The 19,160-nt window shown below is 44.6% G+C and overlaps 1 protein-coding gene across 1 annotated transcript in view; it reads left to right on the top strand.

Annotated features, from left to right (window-relative positions):
* Positions 1 to 17,229, top strand: part of STX8 (syntaxin 8) — a 74,963-nt gene extending 57,734 nt beyond the window's left edge. The window contains exon 8 of the mRNA XM_083725960.1: positions 16,343 to 17,229. Coding sequence (XP_083582086.1) covers positions 16,343 to 16,410 — 68 coding nt within the window. The 3' untranslated portion in view covers positions 16,411 to 17,229. The remainder of the gene's footprint in view (positions 1 to 16,342) is intronic.
* The last annotated feature ends 1,931 nt before the right edge of the window (positions 17,230 to 19,160 follow it).

Below are 19,160 nucleotides of genomic sequence, written 5' to 3' on the forward strand. Positions count from 1 at the left end.
GCAAGGGACATTATCACAGTGAAGCTTGGAAAACAGAAATTGTTTGCTGGTTTTGGGGAGGGGGGTGTTCAATGGAATGTATTTATCAAGATTTTCACAGGATTTGTAGAAAGGGCAGCTCAGTGGAAAGAAAAGCTGTTGTTGTTCTTGCGAAGAGACAATTATCTAATAAAGAAATGGGTCGGGCAAAGGAATTTGCACAGGTTTCTTAAACGTATCTGTTTATGCGGCTTCCCTAGCAGGAATTGTACTTAATACTTAGATATTTTTTTTAATATATTCTTTGATCCTTCATGGAAATGTTAATGAGACGAAATGGGCTAAAGAGCTCTCCAGACACTGCCTGGAGAGGGAGGAATGAAATGCAGACCCTCTGGAGGGCTTCTGACACACAAGAAGTCCCTTTGTTTCCTGTTTTACAAACCAGAGACATGTCTAAAATCAGCAGCAAAAGAGAGCAGGCTGAAGAGGCAGTGCCGAAGACTAGGCTTTCTATATTTTAAAGGGGGGGGGGGATTGTTTGTTGCTGGCTGTGAATGCCTTGGCGTGCTTGATGGGCAGTGTTCTGTGGCTGTTTGAAGTCCAGAATGAAGGTACTCAGAAGATGTGAGCAGGATGTGGTTAGGCCGTCTTTCACTTAGACTTAATTAAGAATCCTGCAGGCTTTGTCTCTTGGGGAGCCTGTTTCTGTGAATAGGGAGCTTGGCCCCAAAATTGTATATACCAGGCCCACTGCCTTTGTGTTGGGTTGCCAAACTGAAGACAGTAGCAAGTGCAGGCCCCATGTTGCTGGAGGTCATCCTCTTGTTCGGAGAAGTGAGCCCACACCCCCAAGAGAAAGCGAGAGGAGCTGGAGGGAGCCTTTCTTAGGAACTGGAGAGTAACCAACCTTTATATATGTGTGCGTGTGTGTGTATAAATAAAAAGCCAGTGGGAGGTAGAAGAGGTTTTGTAACACTTTCCAGCGGATGATTGTTTAGCCTTAAGGAAGGTCAGAGGCTAAACCACAAAGGGCAAACACTTTTCCTCAAGGAGTCAACACTGGGTCCATTTCTGTATGTGGGACTATATCTGGGGTTTCATACCCAGATATTAATGAGTCCAGGTATACAATTTATAACCTATGATGTTCCCTTCTAGAGGAGTGAGATTTATTTTTAATACTTTAATGATTAACAAAAAAAGTTTCATTGTTATTTTGGCTTTTCACAGGAGAAATCCTAGCACTTTGAGAGTGTTGTCCAAAGCTTAATGGCTGGCCTTCCATTTTCAGCAAAAACCTAAACTCCTGGTTATGGTTTTAGATAAGCCATAAGGTCAGGTCTTTCTATTCATTTGCATGAGAATTAATGCCTATAGAAGTGACCTTTGCCTCTCAGTTCATCAGAGGTCTTGGTAGTTGTAACTGTGTTTAGGGGAGAGAAGTCAAACAGGTGAATAGTGAAGTGGCCTGGATAGGCACTTGAAGGACTCTCTATCCTCTATCCCATAGGCTGTGAACATGATTGGATGAGGTAGGTCAGGAGCAGCCGCTGTGTTCCCCTCCAGATGTTCTGACCACCCTGCGTCATTGGCAATGCTGTCTGTGGTTGATGAGTTGCAGTCCATAACATCTAGAGGGACCAGGTTGGCTACCCTCGAGGTAGGGGTGATGTCTCTGCTAGAAAAGCAACTGAGAAGAAACTTGGACCATGCTCTTAACTTGCCATTCATGGGGCACAACGATAGAGAGAGTCTAACTCTGTGCATTCCTGCATGAGACTGGTAGTTTTAAATCTGTTTCATTCTGGCTTTAGGCCAGATTTGGGCCCAGAGACTTCTCTGCTTGTAGTGGACAATCTCAGCTGTTGCTACTATACCTGCTGATGCCATTTGACAGTAGCATCCTTCTGAATCATATTGCGGGGTTGAGGTGATTCTTCTTCCTTTCTGACTGGTATAAGAGGGTATTATTAACAGCTGTTCAGTCTATTTCCCCACCATTCTTGTTTCTGTTTTGGGGAGTGGAGATCCACTTGTGAATCAGCATCTAAAAGCTCTTGTGGTTAGATAAGGTGGAATAGACTTTAAGCAGAAGGCAGACAAGACTGAAGATGCAGTGCTTCCTTCCTTTCATACTCACTTAGAAGATCAGATACCTAACCTAGAAATGTCCCTAGTGGCCATGGGTGCTTTTTTCCCTTACACTCAGTATTAGCTGCTGCAACTCTTATTGGAAGGTAAGACCTTCCTGGTGCTGGGGCGGGGGGGGGGTCATCACTCATACTTGAATTATCTTAAGAATATGATTGTATAATATGCTCTGTGTGAACATGCCTGGAAGCTTAGCTTATGCAAAACTTTACTTGTATGATGAGGTATGAGACACTACCTGCATATTTAAAAATTCCACTGGTTACATGCTTGCTTTTTAAGAACAATTCATGGTGGTTATTTATGAAGCCCTGCATGGCTAAGTCACAGGTATCTCAATAAACACATGCCATATTAAAGTATTCCACGTGTTTGGATCTTAAGGAGAGTTTCCTACTCTGTATATTTCTTTTTCCAAAGAGAGGGAGGCATTTAGTGGAGGCGTTCGTATTGAGAAATTTTGTTCTTTCATAGCAATATTAAAAATAGAACATTGGGGGTTGGAGTTTCTAAGTTTACTCTCAAGCTGAGTTGCTCTAGCCCAGGGGTCTGCAACCTTTAAGACAAAAAGAGCCACTTGGACCCGTTTCCGAAGAAAAAACAACAACTGGGAGCCGCAAAACCATTGCGACATTTAAAACAAATATAACACTGCATACATTGTTTCTTAGCCCAATGTTATCCTCGTCATTATAAAAATAACTTTTTTGACACTTTTTAATTATTTTTTGTTTGACCCCTCAGAATTACTCCTCCTCATAGAAATAAACGTTATATTAACAAGTTACCTTTTTTTGAGTGTGTGTTCTTCACTCCCCTTCAAAACAGTAGCTGCAAATTGCAAAGCAATAGCAGCAAATCAGCCAGCAACAAAGACATGCTATATACCGTATTTTTCGCTCCATAGGACGCACTTTTCCCCTCCAAAAATGAAGGGGAAATCTGTGTGCGTCCTATGGTGCGAATGCAGGCTTTCGCTGAAGCCTGGAGAGCGAGAGGCATCGGTGCGCACCGACCCCTCTCGCTCTCCAGGCTTCAGGAAGCTATCCGCAAGCCTTGCAAGCCCGGCGGGAGTTCCCACAGGCTCACAAGGCTTGCGGGCAGCAGCCTGCAGCTCCAGCGAGTGTCCGCAAGCCTTGCGCGCCTGGCGGGAGCTCCCGCCAGGCGCGCGAGGCTTGGGGCGGCAGCCTGTTGCCCGAAGCACAGGGAGCCCTCCGGAGGGCTCCCCGTGCTTCAGGCGAGTGTCTGCAAGCCTTGCGCGCCCGGCAGGAGCTCCCGTCGGGCGCGCAAGGCTTGGGGCGGCAGCCTGTTGCCCGAAGCACAGGGAGCCCTCCGGAGGGCTCCCCGTGCTTCGGGCGAGTGTCTGCAAGCCTTGCGCGCCCGGCAGGAGCTCCCGTCGGGCGCGCGAGGCTTGGGGCGGCAGCCTGCCGCCCGAAGCACGCGGAGCCCTCCGGAGGGCTCCCCGTGCTTCGGGCGAGTGTCTGCAAGCCTTGCGCACCTGGCAGGAGCTCCCGTCGGGCGCGCGAGGCTTGGGGCGGCAGCCTGCCGCCCGAAGCACAGGGAGCCCTCCGGAGGGCTCCCCGTGCTTCGGGCGAGTGTCTGCAAGCCTTGCGCGCCCGGCAGGAGCTCCCGTCGGGCGCGCGAGGCTTGGGGCGGCAGCCTGTTGCCCAAAGCACAGGGAGCCCTCCGGAGGGCTCCCCGTGCTTCGGGCGAGTGTCTGCAAGCCTTGCGCGCCCGGCTGGAGCTCCCGTCGGGCGCGCGAGGCTTGGGGCGGCAGCCTGCCGCCCGAAGCACGGGGAGCCCTCCAGAGGGCTCCCCGTGCTTCGGGCGAGTGTCTGCAAGCCTTGCGCGCCCGGCAGGAGCTCCCGTCGGGCGCGCGAGGCTTGGGGCGGCAGCCTGCCGCCCGAAGCACAGGGAGCCCTCCGGAGGGCTCCCCGTGCTTCGGGCGAGTGTCTGCAAGCCTTGCGCGCCTGGCAGGAGCTCCCGTCGGGCGCGCGAGGCTTGGGGCGGCAGCCTGTTGCCCGAAGCACAGGGAGCCCTCCGGAGGGCTCCCCGTGCTTCGGGCGAGTGTCTGCAAGCCTTGCGGCCCGGCAGGAGCTCCCGTCGGGTGCGCGAGGCTTGGGGCGGCAGCCTGCCGCCCGAAGCACGCGGAGCCCTCCGGAGGGCTCCCCATGCTTCGGGCGAGTGTCTGCAAGCCTTGCGCGCCCGGCAGGAGCTCCCGTCGGGCGCGCGAGGCTTGGGGCGGCAGCCTGTTGCCCGAAGCACAGGGAGCCCTCCGGAGGGCTCCCCGTGCTTCGGGCGAGTGTCTGCAAGCCTTGCGCGCCCGGCAGGAGCTCCCGTCGGGCGCGCGAGGCTTGGGGCGGCAGCCTGTTGCCCGAAGCACAGGGAGCCCTCCGGAGGGCTCCCCGTGCTTCGGGCGAGTGTCTGCAAGCCTTGCGCGCCCGGCAGGAGCTCCCGTCGGGTGCGCGAGGCTTGGGGCGGCAGCCTGCCGCCCGAAGCACGCGGAGCCCTCCGGAGGGCTCCCCGTGCTTCGGGCGAGTGTCTGCAAGCCTTGCGCGCCTGGCAGGAGCTCCCGTCGGGCGCGCGAGGCTTGGGGCGGCAGCCTGCTGCCCGAAGCACAGGGAGCCCTCCGGAGGGCTCCCCGTGCTTCGGGCGAGTGTCTGCAAGCCTTGCGCGCCTGGCAGGAGCTCCCGTCGGGCGCGCGAGGCTTGGGGCGGCACCCTGCCGCCCGAAGCACAGGGAGCCCTCCGGAGGGCTCCCCGTGCTTCGGGCGAGTGTCTGCAAGCCTTGCGCGCCCGGCAGGAGCTCCCGTCGGGCGCGCGAGGCTTGGGGCGGGAACAAAGGAAAATGCGCCTCCTCCCCTCGCCTCCACCCCGGAGCCGCGGCAAAGGCGTTAAAGAGCCGCATGCGGCTCCGGAGCCGCAGGTTGCCGACCCCTGCTCTAGCCCTTCATTCTCTCTGCTGATACTTGTGCACACAGAAAAGAGAAAAATATTTGCACATGGATTAACATTTTCTAGAACTTATTGCCATTTGTAGGGCAGGGAGAAAACAACAGGATTAGGCAGAGATTTGAATTAACGTACAGTCATTTTGGATTCTGGTTTATGAGGTGAATTCATAGGTTTAATTTGCTGCCATGCAGTTTCCACAATGAGTTGCATTTGGAATGAGTTGCAGTTAAAGTTCTTTTGGGGAGAGAAACAGTCAGACTTCTGATTAACTGAGGCAACCCTAGTTAAAACTAAGGGTGAGTGCCCAAAACAAAATCCCTTATACTTTATAGCAGCCTCCCTCAACCTTGGGTCCCCAGATGTTGTTGGACTACAACTCCCATCATTCCTAGCTAGCAGGACCAGTGATCAGGAATGATGGTAGTTGTAGTTGAGGGTTGAGAGAGGCTGCATTATAGGCATTAGAGTATGACTTGGGACCTTGGGGTTCATTACTACGATTACTACTTCTAATGTTTTTCAAAGTTTTAATACATACATGTTCTACATATTTTCTTCCATCCATTCTTGTTGAATCCATATGAGCATCTTTCTGTCCTCAGTTACTGTAGAGCAGAGCAAATCCTTCTTTAAGGATTTTTCAATGCAGAACTGAGATTGGCTTTGCTTAAATTGTACGAGTAATAGCAGCTTCCTACTTTAGGGTTTGGTTGCTTACACATCACTGTGTATAAATCCCTTCCCCTCATTAGCTAGCTTGTTCAACATCACTGAACAAGGTGGTTCAGTGGATTAAATGTTGGACACCGGAAGCCCTTCGACAAGTCACTACCTCATGGCCTTCTTTCTCTTCGTGAATGAATGAGGTATGGAAAGTTCAATTGCAAGTTTAAATAATCAGTTTGCACTCCTGTGGCTGTTTTATAACAACTATATGATCTACTTGTGGAAGCCTTTTGCTTATCTTTTGTTGTTGATCAGGCAAGGGTCCCTTTTTGGACTCCTGCAGCGCTTGTCCTTAGCAGTTTGCACCAAAGGACTGAGGAAGTAGCTTAGGGTTGGTTGTTTAGGTTTCCTCTCAGTAACTTTATCTGAGCACTTTCTGGTCCTATCTACTTTCTCATGGATAATCTCCTTTCATTTTGTTGAACTCTTCCTGTAAAACAGTTTCTGCTGAATAGCACATGAGTAGTGGGCTATTTTCACATCATGCTATGCTTCAAGCTTCCTTCTGTGCATGTAAACCTATAAAGAGGCTCATCATTTATTCAGCCACAGGTAATTCTCATGCACGCTTAACATACCAAAGAGAAAAGTGTGTGTAAGGAAGGAAGTAGGCTGAGAGGAAAGAGGCAACACTCTTCCCTTATTTTCTCTCTTAAATGAATTTGATAACCAAAGCTACAAAATCAGGAAAGGGAGGAGAATATTTGGGCTCCAGTTTGTGGCTGATAATGTTCAAGACTGAATTATAAGGAGGAAAGAACTGGTAAAATCAGGCAGTGTAACTTGGTGTCAAGACAGCCGCAGAGTTTTTTCTAAGCACCCATTCTTGCCAGGGCATGTATGTGTGTCTTTAGTGGGCATGATCTATCAGAGTGATTTAGCCAGAGATGCATCTGCATTTTTGAAAAGGCTGTTTTTGCAGCAGCTAGCGATGAAGCTTTCTTTTGCACAAATAAGTGTGTTCTTTTCCACCTGCCATACCATTAGTAGAAGAGTATTGGAAGCTTCTTTAAAGGTTCTTGATAGCAGATTATCCAAATGCAGTTGATGAATGTTCACTGTCAGGAGCAGGAGATTTGGAGTCTGCATTTCCCAGGGTCTAATCATCTCATAGGGCAGCTGAGTGTGACTCCTTCCCCAATAATCTACTTAACTCAGTAGTTTTCCCCTCCTGTTGCCTCACAAGGAGAAAGAGGCTCCTAGGCTGTTTGCATGATAAGTAGCTTCAGACTCTCCAAGCCTTTGAAGGGAAAGCTGAGAGTTAATTGTGGCAGCTTGAACTAATGGTTTCCCATGTTTACTGGTAGGTTAAGTGAGAAAGAGAGCTTGAAAAACACCCTTCATTTAAGTGCAGTAATGGGCCTTACAGCGAATTTCAAGAGACAACATGTTAATAACTATTCTCTGTTCTGGGAGAAAGTGTTCGCCATGTTCTAAGGCTGATGGATTTGCAGGAAGGGTATGGATAAGTACATCAGGGTTTTCTCTTGGGGGAAATTAACTGGGAGATACTCTTGTTTAACTTTTTAAACATCTGCATAACCACTGTGGAGAGTTACCAGAAAGCTGAGTGGCCTTTAGGTGGTAATTGATCATGTCTCACGAAAGTCCAACTCACTGCATGTAAAAATGCCTACCTGTGTATGTAGGAGATAGACATACCCACAGGACTCATTTTACAAGTAAACCAAATATATGCTACTCCATAACTATTGTACAATGCTGTGCTTTAGGTTTGTGCTGTTCATTTAAGTTTAGAATCATGGTTAGAAGCATTGTATTTGCCGTCAAATGGTAAAATAATTCCTGGATTTTCATGCAAAAAACAGTCAAAGAAGTGTTAATATCTTCAGCAGATTTATTAGACTGCACATAATCACGATGTCTGAAAACTTTACATAGAACTTAAATGCTTAAAAATCATCCCAGTTTCCTGGAACATTACAGGATGGTGCACCCTGGGCCACATCATAATATACAGAACCAACACTGGTTTGAGTTACTTAGGTATTCTGGAAACCAATTTAAGGTGAATTATTTCGAGACACTCCGTTCAGGTGTGCAACATGAGCATGGAGAGATTCTGGCAGTAGACTTGTAACAGCTGTTACAAGCTGTTAGGCAACTGCGATCAAATTTGCAAGTTTAAAGGAATGACGCAAGCAACTGCGGCTGAGTGTATCATTTGTATCCCTTTTTTTCTAATGAAATTATGGCGTGTTCTTGGAGTCCCAGATGTCTCTAAATTGCATTGTTACCCAGTTTATAGATCAGTGATTCCTTAACATGGATTGATGATCTAGTAACAGGTCACAGGAGGCTTGTGGTGCTACCGCCAAAGTTTCAGCAATGAGCCTTGAAGAGAAGCACAGCAAAAGGTGCTAAGGGGGCTTCACTTTAGAAAGTTAGGCATGTGTTGGTGGTTCTCCAGTAGGGCTGCAGGGGTGCGACACAGAGTAGGATATATTTGGTCTTAAGTCATCTACCTGTAAAATGAGTCAGAGAGGTGTGAGATCATACTCATGCTGTGGGCTGGGAAGGGGTGACAGAGGGACTCCCATTTTTTGTTTTATGGTATGAGGACAAAATGCCAGCAATGCCTGATGCAATTAAAACTTAATAAAGATAAGGTGCGAGCTCATATTGGCTAGATTGAGCTCTATGGCTCTTGAAGCCAAGTTGGCATGATCTGTGCATTCTTTCAGCCCTGATGAAATGAAAAGTGAAGGAATGTTGCATGAAACAAATCAGTTTGGATACTTCAGCAAAATCTCACTTGTGTGCTTTGAGGGTGGAGGGGAATGCATCCCAGTCTGTTTGATTCTCATTGCCAAGTATTCAGTCAGAGATGCTGGAGTCCCTTGCCTCTCTTGCATTAGACTTGTGTTGGAACTGATGGACAAGGGTTCACCAATAGTCGCAGGACTGGAAAAGAAATGTATATCCTCCTAGCTATAGGATGGCTTGAGTTGCTTAAATGAGGATTTAGGAACATAAATACTGAAGGCACTTGTGTTCTCTTGCTTTGTATAATACCTTAGCTTCTGTCTTGAAGAGTGAATATGTATTATCAGGCAGAGCATAAACTCAAAGTGTGTGTGTTAGTGGAATTCTTAATATATTATTTAATATCTGCATTTCCCATGGGATGTGTGCATTAATCCATCACACAAAAATCTGTTTGCTTCATAGGTTTGTTCTCTTCAGGATGAAAAATTATGTAGCTGGAATTTTTCATGCTTAATTTCTCAAAAACTGATTTATGATGGCAGTGGAGCTAAGAGTTTTTCATTTGTGATAACAGGGCTATGATGGAAATAGAGAATATGAGCCTGGGGACTGGGTAACCCATACTGAAATGTTTATTGCTGTCTTTGAAATGCAACATATTAGGATGAAGATGTGTCTTGGTAAAAGAGAACAGAGCAGTACCAGGCCTAGGGGATATTTTTAGTCTTCCAATAATTGAATGCATTAAAGAGAAATCACTTTCATTGTCATACTGTGATCAAGAATGCAGAAGTATTCCAGGGACCACAAGGCCCATAAGGATCTAATATTTTCAATATACCCTTCTATTTGGGTATAGACCTTTTTTGCATTAACATGGAAAAAAACCCCAGCCAGTGTATTTCTCCCAAAATATCCTTTCTTTTTGTTGTGCTGATGTAGTCGCCTGAGTCAGGGCTCACTTTTTCTTTTGCTGGAATGTCTACATGCCTGCTCGTATGTTGTGCATGAAGAAGACAATAATTCTAGAGAAAATGTCTATTCTGTAAAAGGTAAAGGGACCCCTGACCGTTAGGTCCAGTCGCGGACAACTCTGGGGTTGCGACGCTCATCTCGCTTTACTGGCCGAGGGAGCCGGCATACAGCTTCCAGGTCATGTGGCCAGCATGACTAAGCCGTTTCTGGCGAACCAGAGCAGTGCACAGAAACACCGTTTCCCTTCCTGCCAGAGCGGTCCTATTTATCTACTTTCACTTTGATGTGCTTTCGAACTGCTAGGTTGGCAGGAGCAGGGACCGAGCAGCAGGAGCTCACCTCGTCGCAGGGATTTGAACCTTCTGATCGGCAAGCCCTAGGCTCAGTGGTTTAACCCACAGCTTATGCTACATTTGTGGGTGGGTGGTTTTTTTGTTGGTGTGTGTGGGGGGGGGGGAATAGAGACCAGGTTGCAGTAGCTTGGTTGAGAGCATGCTCAAGTGGCTGCTGCTGAACTTACAACTAGAGGTACTCACTGTTCCAATTTGAGCAATTGTTGTGGCTCAGGAAAGGGCTTCCATGACGACAAAATCATGGTACAGTCCCAGTGTGAGGGTGCTAGTTAATACAAGCAGCACTTGCATCTCAGTGCTTCCTGGCTGCTATGTCAGCATGCTTCTGCATTATTGAAGGTAGGGAGGCAACCAAACTGTGCATCTCTTTAGTTATTGTCTTATCTTACTATAGAATGTTTTTGTAAGAAAAAGGTGATTATGCTGCAGCAGTTTGCCTCTTGGCGGCCATGTAAACTGCAGCACAGCGAGAGCAGATGGAATGAGTGAGAAAATTGTCGCAGTGAGCAAACGAGCAGGCAGCTGAGTGGCCCAAGTGGTCTTTCCCTGCTCCCCTGTCACTGCCACCACCCACCTGCTTGCTTGTTAGCTCGTTCACATGCACAAGCAACAAGGTGAGGAAAGCCCAGGGTCCTAGCGGGGAACCTGGCTGAGCGAATGAGCAGGCGAGCCATCAGGCCTTCATGTGCTTCCTGTTGCTGCAGCCTTTGTCTGCTATCACTGTCAAAAGGCACACTTCCTCCTCTTCATTCCTCTGTGAGGGGTGGCCAAGGAGGAAATGAGATTGTCTTAGAATTGTAGAGTTTGAAGGGATCCAGAGGGTCCTCTAGTCCAACCCCCTGCAATGCAGGAATCTCAACTAAAGCATCCATGACTGATGGCCATTCAACCTCTGCTTAAAAACCTCCAAGGAAGGAGAGTTCACCACCTTCCAAGAGACTCTTCCTGACGTTTAGCTGGAATCTTTTGAAGATGGAAACAACATTTGCTTATCTCGAGTCCACAAGGACTGTTCTCCAAGAATTCTCAAATATTGTAGACAGAAGCTCTGAGATTACACTTTTGGTCAACTAATATCCTTATTTGCTCACAGCTCCCCCCATTTCATAGCCAGTAGTGAGAACTCCTTGTGTTTTTGGAGCTGCAGACTGTGGGCTATAGGCATTTGAAATTACTCTTTCCCCACAACGCTATACAGAGGCAGTTTGTATCCTGTGAGTAACTTTTTTGCTTATGCTTTTTATTTATATGTTTGTCACTGAATCATGTCTGTTGTCTCTGTTTAGTTTCATTTTATTTTCAAGCTAACAGGGCTCTATCAAGTAGTAGTTATGAACCCACCTGAGTGTTTGTAATGGTAGAGGTATGATTGGAAATACCATAGAGAGACAAAGTAATATCTTTTGACTGGACCACTACATGAAATGGAAATGTTTCAAAATATGCTCAAAGCAAGCAATCCTCTGATTGGAAAGGTTTGCTCTAAATGGAGGGTTTGAAGCAACTCTTCTTTCTGGAAAGAAAATAGGCCGTCTTTGAAATTCCACTTGGAAATAGCGATGCATATTATCTGGCATTGATTTCTCTTTTAGAAAAGTAGCAACAGATTATATATATATATGATGGAACCAGAAATGGAGGTCTAACAATGATAGATGAGGGGAAACACTTATCTCATTTCCTCTCATTCAGTTGGGTTATGCATGTGGTTTGGGACCATAAACTCTAGGGATTATTTCATCATAGAGACAATAAACATTTTGGACTGAAAACTCACTACACACTTTTTCTGACTGAGTTTGACATGCAGGAATTCTCATGGACTTCTGCTTTTTATTTTCTCTTCTTCTCATTGCTTTGCCAGCCAGTCTCAGTGAAAAAGAAAAGAGTGTTTCTTACCAACTGTTGGATTGAGCTGTGAAGATTTTGAAACTGTTGTATCTGCACACATTTATTTCTGATTGGCATTCCTGTAGAGTGATTATAGCTTTAATCATTTTTAATCTTTCATAATGGAATGGTGATCATAAATAAATGCATAAAACAATCTCAGGTGTTTCCGTGATTAAAGGATGCAGCTTGCCTTGTTTGATCTTGGAGGAGCTGTTGGGGTCAACGGTTCATACAATAAAGTTGATGGTGGCCTTGGAGGAAGATGTTATTAAATCAAAGGTGCAGGTTGTAATCCTTCTGGGCAGACTCTGTCTTGCCCTTGGGATGTCTACAGTGCCTAGAAGAATGACAGTTTTAAAATGTGCACAGGTGTTGATTTAGCACCAAGAACTGTTGTTTACAATACAGCCTGAGTTGGAAACTGCAGCTATTTTATCAAAGTATTATAAATCACTTAAAGCATTTTAAATCAGTTAAAATATGGATAAAAATGAAAGACAAATTGCACTTCAGACCTGAGCAACATATTGCACTTATGTGACACTAGAAATTAGACCAGAACTGGTAATTCATACAGGTTAGGGAGTGGGTGGCGCTGTGGTCTAAACCACTGAGCCTCTTGGGCTTGCTGATCAGAAGGTCAGTGGTTCGAATACACATAACAGGGTGAGCTCCCCTTGCTTTGTCCCAGCTTCTGCCAACCTCGCAGTTTGAAAGCACACCAGTGCAAGTAGATAAATAGGTACTGCTGTGGCAGGGAGGTAAGTGGTGTTTCCATGTGCTCTGGCTTCCATCATGGTGTTCCGTTGCGCCAGAAGCGGTTTAGTCATGCTGGCCACATGATCCGAAAAGCTGTCTGTGGACAAACACCGGCTCCTTTGGCCTGAAGCGAGATGAGCGCCGCACCCCATAGTCAACTGTCCAGGGGTCCTTTACCTACCTGTCATATAGGTTCTTGAGATTTTTTGGAGGTGCTCAAGCCCAGTCACTAATTGAAACCCCACATTATAATTTTATATGGTTCAGAAACATAAAATTGCCAAAAAGAGAAATGAATTAAAAAACTGTGTTGCACAACATCTGCCTTTGTTTAGCTAATGGCAGGCAGAATTGTAGCAAGAGTGTCTGTCTCTGACTCGGCGCTTGTTAGTTGACAACTGTGTTGCAAATTTCATTTTTAGTTCCCGCTGGCATCCACAGAAGACACAGAAAATGTATAGGTAGCTTACACAAATAGTTTTTATCTTCCAACTTTTAAATCTGGATAAACATTAACTTCACTTATGCCTTGCATGGTGTGTTAATTTTGACAAAGCCCTTTATGCTAGGTGGGATTTTATAGCAGTGCTACTTTCCAGAACAATCCAGATATTTACATTAAAAACATGTCGCTTATAAATAAGCATTTACTATTTTATTTAGTTCTTGTGGTATGGATCCTTTAATGAAATATTGCTACTAGGTTTCCATAATTTGGTCAGTAATCAAGCAGTTCCATTAAACCTGCCTTTTTAAAAAATTGATTTTTTTCAGTATGTTATCATCATGTCTGGGGCTATTGTCCATCTGTGCATCACATTTACCATTTATATATCACATCTTTTCAACTTCCAACTTCTGAAATTGAATGGTGCAAAGGGATGTGTTTCTTTTATCACAGATTTGACTCTCTGTTTGGTGCCAAACTTGTTCTAGGAAGCCTAGGCAATTATACATTTTCTCAGGCTTCCTGGATAGTTTTTGTAGGTTGCTATTTCTCAGCGTCAGTGCCCCATGTGTAAAGTGTAAGTGACCAACTTGGAACCTCTGTCACATAAGCCTAGTGGGAATTGTAAATGGAAATTTGGAAGAGAATGTTGACTGGTTTGAATCATAGCTGTCAACTTTTCCCTTTTCTTGCGAAGAATCCTATTTGAAATAAGGGAATTTCCCTTAAAAAAAGGGAAACGTTGACAGCTATGGTTTGAATACGACTGGCTTCTTTGGTGAATTTTAACCTGGGGTCTTTTGGAGACAATTGAATAAGGAAAAGCCTGTTCCTTCCTTGAGATTTGGGAATTGGGCTAACAGCCAATCCAATAAGCTTACATACAGACCCTCACCATTGGATGAGACTTTCTAAGTCTTCAGCAACCACTCGCCAAAGCCTGCTCTTGATAACAAAAGCGGACTAAAGAGTTAACATTGTTCCCCAAGGTGTCACATTTTAAAAGGAGGTCAAAAGTAATGGGTCAGTTTCCCTGGTGCAGGAGGCCACATGTACACTTGAAATGTTTACACTGACACATCACTCAGGTGAAAGAGCCGGGCTGCCACAAAGTAATACAAGACCAATTCCCTAGAGAGGCAGGTGAGGATATTTACAAATAAGCTATTTTGAGGGTGTGGAATATTGACTTAAGTGACTGCAAAAGTGATCACTTACCCAACAGGAAAATGTCAGAAAGGGAAAGGGTGAGTGCATGGGGGAAGTGTCTCTTTAACAGCAACAGCAGACTGGTTTTGGTTAGATTTATGCATTCATCTTCTAGTTCAGTGTTGCTAAACTGGTGCTTTCCAGATGTTTTGGACTGCAACTCCATCATCCCTGACCATGAGCTGTTGTGGCTGGGGCTGCTGGGAGCTCCAAAACATCTGCAGGGCCATATTGGCTCTCTGTGTCTTACAGTTTGTTCTCTGATGTCTGGACACTCTGTTAATTAATTGGAGCTTCAACAGGAAAATGAAAAAGAATAACATGGAACGGCAGTTCTCTGGTTGCAGCCAATCTTCGCTCTCAAAAACTGGTGACATTTTGCATAGCAAGAGCAACTTGCCTGGGCATCTTTATCACCCATTCCCAAGGTGTTGAAAAAGCACCAAGAGAACTGCTCACTAACTTGGCAAGACTCTGGCACTTGGAAGCCCTGCAAGGCAGGAGACAGTGCCCATCATTGTGCAGTCCTTCTGTAATGTATGTGAGTGAGTAAAACAGACCCGAGTGACTCATTTCAGGGGTACATTTCTGTTTACATTTGCCATGCACGATTTTGCATATTTTCTTTGGAGGCCTAATTTCAGTCATCATGAAAGTAACTACTTCCCTTTTTTGAGGCATAGATCTCAAATTTGTTCTTTTCCATCCAGCTATACTAGTCTGGCTTTCCCTCCAGATTTCAATCTCAGCCCCCCTTCCTTTTCATCTTCCTCTTATATTTTAACAATTCTACCTCTCAGGCTATTTGAAGCAGTTTCCCTAGAAATATTATGTATCACAAATTTCTATCTGTGATCTTGATCTGCTTTCATTCTCTAAGAATCTTGTATCTTTTGACTACTGATTTTAAATTAACACATAGAATCTAGCAATGAAAATGTATAGGATTTTTAAAAGGCACAGAGAAACATAGCAGAAAACTGAAATATAAATATTCATTGTTTTCCTCCTCTTGTGCAAAGACTGTGCCTTTAGATACTTTCAGAGAAATGTACATCCTATCTTTCAACATAAGTAGTGCAATAAAGAACCAAGTTACATATGGCACAGGACAGCCTTCACCATCCTCATGCAGTCCAGATGTTTTGGATTACAACTTTCATCAGCCCCAGACTCATCTGGCTGTGCTGCCTGGTGCTGATGGGAGTTGTAGTCCTAAACATCTGGAGGGCACAAGGATAGTGAAGGGTGGCATACGAAATGGCCATTGCATCTCCAAATATTTTTAGTTTTCTTTTAAAGCTAAGACTTCCAAATTGGACCAGAACACCAGCTAAACATAAAAGAGCCTTGTTGGGGTCATAGAGCTATAGAGTTGGAAGGGATCTTGAGGGTCATCTAGTGCAACCCCCTGCAACGCAGACATCCTGCCCAGAGCCGTCCCTGGATGGGCTCGAACCGCCTACCTTCTTGATTAAACAGCATCTCTTTGTAAAATTAGCCATCAGGGAGGTGGGATGAGAATAGTAGTGGCTTAGATGATCGAGTTATTTGAGATCAGAAGTTAAGTTCCAGAACTCATTTGTGTTTTGCTAATTACTGAAAATGTTCATATGTCATTTTTCATGTGCAAATCTCTTTTAAGCTTCTAATGTAATTTACAGTCATATTGCCTTCATTAGTGGAGATGAGCTTTGTTCCCATTTCAGACTAGGGCTGAGTGAGCGGCACTTGTGCAGAATCCACAAATGCCCCTTCTTGTATTACATCAGCTACATGGGAAGAAGCTGCATTGCAGGAACTCCCATGCCACCAGCAGAACCTAAGAAAGAGCCATAGGTTTTATTCATTTGTTGTCTGCAGCAACATGGACTTTTCGGAGGAAGCATAGTCTTCACAGCTTCCCACTTCTACTTAACCTGAATCAAAGAAAAGAATTAAAAATGTGTCTGATAAAAATCAATCATCCACTCACTGAAAACTAAAACACAACTACTGTACATTTGATGAGCTGTCTTTGAAATTGCCTCGCAGGACACAGCTCAGGTGGCACAACTCAGAAACAAACTATTTTATGATGTGAAGTTATTCTTCTAGAAACTTTAATTTAGTATTTGAGATTAATTACAGAGATAATTAGGTTTTGTTTTGATTCCTTTCAGGGATGATGGTGGTGATCGTACTACTGCTGATTGCGATAGTCGTCGTTGCTGTGTGGCCCACAAAATAACCAATGGAGCTATTACTTTGGAGCCATAGCACTGAGGCAAGGAAAATTCGATCTCATTACTGACACTTTCTGTGGACTTGGCTGTATTTGACTCGTTCTCAGTGCACTGGCAGAAGCACGGCTGGTGGAGAAATTCATTTTGCAAAAATCTCTATCCAGTAGGACTTGATATTTTTGAGAATGTTACTGGTAGGAGGCAAATCTCCTAACAAACATCAAAGCATAAATGCAATTAATTCCAATTCCACCTGTCTCTGCTAGGTGGGATCTACAGTTAATCTCTAGAATGCCAAGCTAAGATATTGGAGTTTTCATTCTAACATTATCTTTGAAGCTGAAATTAATACATCTTGGTTTTGAATGTCAGGGCAGTGGATCTGGTTCAGGCAAACTGCTGCTCTGATCCATGTTCTGTTGCACATGGATATTTGCACAAACCTTTCAGATGCACATAAATCCTGGATAATCTTTGGCTTGAGACAGAACAGTTACTGCTGTTACATTTATATAGACAGGAGCAAATTGGTATTGTTTGGAAAATCAGATGATATTTCTATCCTAAAATGCAAACACTAACACATTATGCTGTGCTGTGTAGTTTTCCTCCTAACTACATTAATAGCAGGGAAGAAACATGATTACCTGAAGCTCCAAAATCTATATTTTAGATGAGAAATTAAAATAGTTGAGAGTAGCAATACAAAAAGTCACTAATGTTTGCTCACCTCCAGAAATCATTATTTTGCTACATTTGTGCCAACTTGATTGATCAATTTACTACAATAACAAGAAGGAATAAAACACTTAATTTCTGTATTACTCTTTGGGCACATCATTATTTCATTTTCTGCCCTTCTTTTCTTTTCTTTGTTTTGTTTTCCTGTGGGTCAGGGAAGTTTGAAATCTAAAGAACTTTAAAGACTGCCTCTGGCTGTCAACCCACCTAAGCTATGATATTTGTTGACTGCATGAATTTTGGGAAATGGTTCTATGAGAACAGTAGATTTTTAAAGAAAGCTGCATTAGGACGTGTGTGCCCACATCCAAGACAGTGCAGGAAGCAGCTGTGCAAATCCTTTTATAATCAATACTTCAGTCTCCAGAGCATGTTGTTTTGACCATGCTACAGTAAATAGTGAACCTCTAGTCCACTGTTGGGAATGGGTGGTATACTGCAAAGGTGAGAGATCCTAGATCCAAAAGATAACCACTGCATGATCCACTGGAAGGAGATGGGTGCATGTACAATCAATAGCCCTTTTGTTTAAGACTCCATAGAGGTGGTTGGTTCTAGAGCTGCCCACCATATGGATGTTCCCTTACAATAGCCAAAGACAACATGGGAACATAGGAAGCAGCCTTCTATTGAGTCAAATCATTGGTCTTTCTGGTTCAGTATCGGCAGCTACTCTCCAGGCAAGGGAAATTGTCAGTCCTACCTGGAGAGGTTAGGGGTTGAACCCTGGACTTTCTGCTTGCAATGTTCTTATCACAGAGCAAGCAAAGAATGCAAAGGAGAATTATCATGCACAGTCATGGCAGACTCTGGTGAGACATGGTCAGCAAAACTATGGAGTCTGTTTGCGTTCTTCTGGAAAGTAACAGCACCACTTTCCACTGAAGATCATTCAAACATTTTGTGTCGCTTATTACTGGAGGTTATCTTTTGAACCTGGGGCTGGCTGAAAGTTGTCTTTTCCATAGATGGTTCCCCCACCCCCAATCCCCCTTTCTAAGTTGTAATAAAGAAATGAAAGCCAAAAAAGTAAGTAAAGCAGCTTTTCTAGAAAGAGATGCATTCAGCCAGATCTGTATTGGAACCCAAGTTGGTTGAACTGTGTGGTACTGATTAAATGGAGGGAAGAACAAGAGACATCACCAGACTTGGGTGCTTCTTCCATTACCTGTGGTGTGGCTGGTACTCCCCCATAGCTTCCAGAAGAGCTAGTATGGAAATCTAGTGTTTCATTTCTAAAATGGTGCATGGAAGTATCATCTTTTGAGCAGGAAGCCTATCCCTAACTTCAGATTTTGGAGAGGAGTTGCTCATAGTTCCTTGGTAGTAAAGAACTTAGTCAAGGTAAGTTCTCACTCCAGTTAATCCATGGAGCAACAACAGTTGCAGGTTGGTGTTGCCACTGGAAAAACCTAGCAGTATTTTCAAGCTTCCCAGTGGGACCACCTTTACAAAAGTGAACATAGTTATTATCTGTGATAATGAGTAACAATACCCAATTATTTCTGCTTGGGAAGGCTGGTGTCCGGTGTACTTCCTTCCTTGGTTCTAATATATGCAGAATAATTGGCTTTCTCAACATTAAGGGTGTTTTGAAGGTGAAAGAAAAATGCAGTCGCTTCAGAACTTCACAAAGGCTGTAGTTACAACAGGAGCAAAATTCAGTACACATAAAAACAGCTTATGTTGATGTGCTTGCTTGATTCTCCACTTCTGATCTAGTATTGTTGTTTTACATTACTTTTCGAAACCTTAGAGGGAACAGTTGTAAGAAATATTTGCTTATTTTCAGTGGAAGATATTGTATTCCCCGAAACTCACAGAATCACACTGCTAAGTATGTAAGAATCCTTCAGATCATACCAAAGGCCCATCCTGTCCAGCATCTTGATTTTCACCGTGACCAGTCAGATGCTTAAGAGATGCCTACAAGCAGAATATGAGCACAATAATTAACTCTCACTTGTTTCCCACAGCTCTGGTATTTAGAGGTAGACTGCCTCTGATCCTGGAG

This window comes from Podarcis gaigeae, assembly GCF_964106915.1.
Source record: "Podarcis gaigeae genome assembly, chromosome: 2".
Taxonomy (NCBI): domain Eukaryota; kingdom Metazoa; phylum Chordata; class Lepidosauria; order Squamata; family Lacertidae; genus Podarcis; species Podarcis gaigeae.